Source organism: Nymphaea colorata, unplaced genomic scaffold, assembly GCF_008831285.2.
Source record: "Nymphaea colorata isolate Beijing-Zhang1983 unplaced genomic scaffold, ASM883128v2 scaffold0349, whole genome shotgun sequence".
Taxonomy (NCBI): domain Eukaryota; kingdom Viridiplantae; phylum Streptophyta; class Magnoliopsida; order Nymphaeales; family Nymphaeaceae; genus Nymphaea; species Nymphaea colorata.
Genome location: NW_022204855.1, coordinates 1 through 4663, shown reverse-complemented (window position 1 = coordinate 4663; position 4663 = coordinate 1). Strand labels below are relative to the sequence as shown.

The 4663-nt window shown below is 49.7% G+C and overlaps 1 protein-coding gene and 1 pseudogene across 1 annotated transcript; both read left to right on the top strand.

The window, feature by feature from the left end:
- Positions 1-2635: 2635 nt before the first annotated feature.
- LOC116244850 (cytochrome c1 1, heme protein, mitochondrial-like) lies at positions 2636-3589 on the top strand (annotated as a pseudogene).
- On the top strand, positions 3435-4556 carry LOC116244849 (uncharacterized). Its single transcript, XM_031616685.1, is given in 3 exon segments — positions 3435-3653; positions 3880-4069; positions 4072-4556. Coding segments are annotated over 3 exon segments (894 nt in total).
- Positions 4557-4663: the final 107 nt, after the last annotated feature.

Below are 4663 nucleotides of genomic sequence, written 5' to 3'. Positions count from 1 at the left end.
GCCTGCAGTGCGACGACTAGTCCTGCGAACAAATGCACAGGCATGAAAATCACGAGGATAAGTTCGTCGCCATCAGCTTCAAAGAGTTCGTCCGCAGAGTTCTCAAGGAAAAGAAGCCCAGCTAGGAACTGACAACTTCAGTCAACACATATCGAGAGACTCTCGAAAGGCTTAGAGCAGATATCAATGAGTTTGTAGAGCGCTAGCTCAAGAACCTGACCGATATCATAGAGAAGGCCAGCGAAGTGCGGGAGGATCTGCTCCCACTGGTCAAGAAACTAAAGGAATAGAAATACACAGGACTACAGGGGAAGGAGATGGATTTCTTGTGGCAGAACTGCGGAGACACAGCGGAAAGCCAGAAGTTCCAGGCAGAGATGGCAGAGTTCATCAAGATAAAGGAGGAGGAGCTGAAAGCCATCAGCGAGCACTTCGAAAATCTCAACAAGATGGAGCTGGAGAAATTGGCAGACGTAGACGAGGGCAAGAACAAAAAGGGCGGAGAAGTGGCAGGCAAGAAGTCTCCAACGTTAAATGCGCCAGCGGGGTAGTCAAGCAAGATCGGCAAGCAGGAGCCATCCAAAGTAAAGAAGTGAGAATTGTCGATCACCATGTTTATCAAACTATTTAAAATTAAGATTAATCACGTGATATATGAATGAGGGATAGCTCTATTTTGCTTTTACAAGGCATCTACCAGTCAAGCGTGCTTAGTATAAATAGCTATGATGCTACTTTACATATTCAATCATCGATATGATTGAGCTTGATTAAAATTTATTAATTTTCATAATTATCCGAATTCTAATGTTAGACAGCGTCAAGTCCCTCTCCTCCTCCACGCTCGACCACGTCGACTAGACCTTCAGCACCTTCACTCCCGTCAACCGCATCGCGCAAAGATTCGGCATCAGGCCAGCATATCTCCTCATCTCCTTCTTCCTGCTCACCCTCGTCCTGCTTGGCTCTGGAGTGTTCTCGCACCTCCTCGTCACCGTCTTCGGCATGATCTACCCCTCCTACATGACTTTCAAGGTAAAGCAAACGCAACATAGGCTCTGTAGTCCAAGGACGGCCAGAAGACTAAAGAGTGGCTCACCTACTGGATCGTGTTCGGTTTCTTCACGGCCTTCGCGAGGACTGTAAGATACGCATTCTTCTTCCTGTCATTGCCCTCCTACAACGTATTCAGAGTGCTTGTGTACCTCTACTTGTTTTACCCACGCACCAACGGGGCAGCTTTCCTCTACAACAGCTACCTAAGGAGCAAGCTGGTAGAAGCTGAAAACTATCTTAACAAAAAGGATTGAGGCCGATATTGATGATTTTATGTATTTTGGTCATTAAAGTAGCATAATCCTCATCATACCATTTCCCACTATAAGCAACCATAATGGCAGGCTCAAGCTGAGCTGGCTGCGTGAGTTCTGCCAAGTGGGTAGGTTTGTGCGTGAGTAGGTCTTCGTATTTAAATGATATTCAAAAATTGTATATTTAGATATAATATTTGACAGAATAGTCACACGATGGACTAGTTCTTCACCGAAGCCGAACAGCAGCAGCCACAGCAGTTCGAGCAGCAGTAGTTTACCTACAGCCCGCCAACATTTTAGTAGCCTGTCTAAAACAACGGCTAGGCCTGTATCACTCCCTTACCCAGACAATAACAACCAGTTTGAATTCAGCTACGAACCGCCTGCGCCCGCCTCCGCGCCCGAAGATGCTGACAATGATTTTAATGAATACGAAGAAGACGAGACCACTCGTCGCATCCGAGAAGAGGAAGAACGTATTCAAAACCTCCTCAAGGAAAAGAGCGTAAGAATGCTTAGAGGTAGGATCGCGAGTGGGAGGATAAGCAGCGCAGACGCGACGAGGGAAGACAGCAATTGTCTGAGTTTCTGAGCAGAAAGTAGGAGGAAAAGGTGCAAAGAGCTCAAGACAACCTTCGGAAGGAGGTGGAGAGCAAAGAAGAACTGGCGAAGCTGAACGTCGAGGCAGGTGGAAGAAAGTCATCACCAACATCAACGTGCGCCAGGGTGAGCACAAGGGCTCCAAGGATACAAACCGCATGCGTGAAGCCATCTTGCACCGCAGGGAGGATGATAAACGATGAATCTTAGTATTCCTACCCGCCTCACCCGCCTGTCTAAGGGCTGTAGTTTACTTCTTGAATAATCAAGTTTTATGCCTGATCAGCGAAGACACACTTCCAGTAAGCAGCAGGCGCACACATTCCAGCCAGACAGGCACAACAGTCGTCAGCTCCGTTGTTGCGGTTGTTGTTGTAGCCGTAGCCTCCTTGTCCGTAGTTGTTGTAGCCAGGCCCAGGCTGGTATGGCTTATCATAAGGATCGTTGTATGGATTGTTGTAAGGATTCCCGTAAGGACCAGGACCACCGTTGTAGGGGCCGTTGTTATAGGGGCCATTATTGTAGCCGTATCCTCCGTTGTTCTAACTCACGAGATGATTACGTAGGGGCCGTTCATCGTTTTTAAAATTATTTATATAATCTGAAGCGCGTTTATTGCAATGGATACGGTCGTTATGGCTGCTCCTTTCTTCACCGAGGGGAGAAGGGGCGAGAAGATTAATTGAATATTTGGGTCGGATAATATCACCATTTAATAAAAGATGAATATCGCCAGGAAGCTCGTACTGGGAACCTTCGCAGCTGGTTTCGCCTTCGCGGAAGCCGAGGAAAAGGAGAACTGTTTCATCTACAGAGACGATATCGGCGCCTACTGGGGCATCAAGGGATACGAGGAGCAAGTCACTGAGGTCGGCACTCACCACGGTCACCTCTCCTGGCCTCAGTTCAGGGCTTGGGGAACCTACGACTCCGGCAGCGTCCGCAGAGGTAAGCTCTCCTTCAGCTTCCCCCTCCGGGAAGTTCCACTTCTCTGCTCTAACTATGCAGGCTTCCAAGTCTTTACCAAGAACTGCGCGAACTGCCACGGTATGCTGGCGAAGAAGTACGATTTGCTGCTGGACAAGGTCTATGAGCAGCTGGAGCTTTCTACCTGGGTGGCCGAGCACTTCACCATCCACCCCGCCCACCACCACTACAAGCAGTTCTACTATCAGGAGTGGGACGAGCGCGACAGGTAGAGATTGCACAATGAAGATACATCCACGACCACATCTACGCCCCTACTTCTCGCAGGATCAGGCCAAGAATGCCAACGGAGGGTCTGGCCCACTGACTTCACCAAAATCAGGATGAGGCCAGGAGGAATCAACTACATCTACAACATCATGACCGGCTACCACTTCAAGGCTCCTTATGGTCTCGAAGTCCCCAAGGGAAAGCACTTCAATCCGTACTGGTTTCGCCACGTAGCTACTTCGACCACATGATCATCGGTATGCCTCGCCAGCTCCACGACGGAATGCTCGAGTTCGAGGACGGCACTCCAGCCTCCACCCCCAGATGGCTAACGACGTCTCCAACTTCCTGTTCTTCATGCAGAGGAGGTCCGGCTGGAGGAGAAACGACAAGAAGGTGCGCCAGTCGATGGTGATGTTCGGCATCCTGCTCCTCTTCCCCCTCAAGTATCTGAAGACTCAGGGCTACTTCCGCAGCTTGCTCTGCACCCGACTGAGGCTTACGCTGTTCGGGACAACCTCGGCTACAAGCACTGGAAAACCGGCATGCGGTCGATCAAGGCCGTCCACTATCGCGGTGCCTACTGGACGTGATATATAACTTAACAACATCGCCTAAGCAACTGATCAACTTCTCCTCACTCATGCGCCGCCTATTTGCATGTTATTTTTGTTGGTAGTTTTTGAATGTGGCAAGTGAGCTGTATATACTTCAAATGGGATGGGATTTGTTTGAGAATTATAATAAATTCATACATCAACACATGCAGCCAATCAACAAAGTACCTTTATCATCGACTCAGGGAAACCCAGTGGCCGAGTTCAAGGTCGTGCTCATCGGAGACGGCGGTGTGGGCAAGACCACCTTCGTCAAGCGTCACATCACTGGCGAATTCGAAAAGAAATACATCGCCACCCAGGGAGTTGAAGTGAGCTCCATCGTCTTCTACACCAACCACGGCCCATCAAGCTCTCCCTTTGGGACACCGCTGGCCAGGAGAAGTTGGGAGGACTCAGAGAGGGATACTACATCGGAGCCAATGCCGCCATCCTCATGTTCGACGTGACCACCCGCATCACCTACAAGAACGTGCCCAAGTGGTACAAGGACCTCACTCGCATCTGCGACAACATCCCCATCGTGCTGGTCGGCAACAAGGTCGACCAGAAGGACAGGAAAGTCAAGGCCCGCCAAATCACCTTCCACCGCAAGCGCAACCTCCAATACTTCGACGTCTCCGCCAAGAGCAACTACCAGTACGAAAAGCCCTTCCTCTGGATCCTCCGCACCCTCACCGGAGATCCCAACCTCTACCTCGTCGAAGCTCTCGCTCTCCAGCCTTCAGAAATCCCCATGGATCCCAACCACATCGCTACTCTGGCTCAGGAGTGGAACGAAGCCAACAACGCTCCTCTGCCCGACGAGGAAGACGAAGACTTCAAATGATTCCATTGCATCATTATCACTCTACTTCCATACATTTCATCAATATGGCTAGCCAAATGGGCGCGTAAATGAGTTTAATATCATAGTAACACAATAGGCGTGAACAG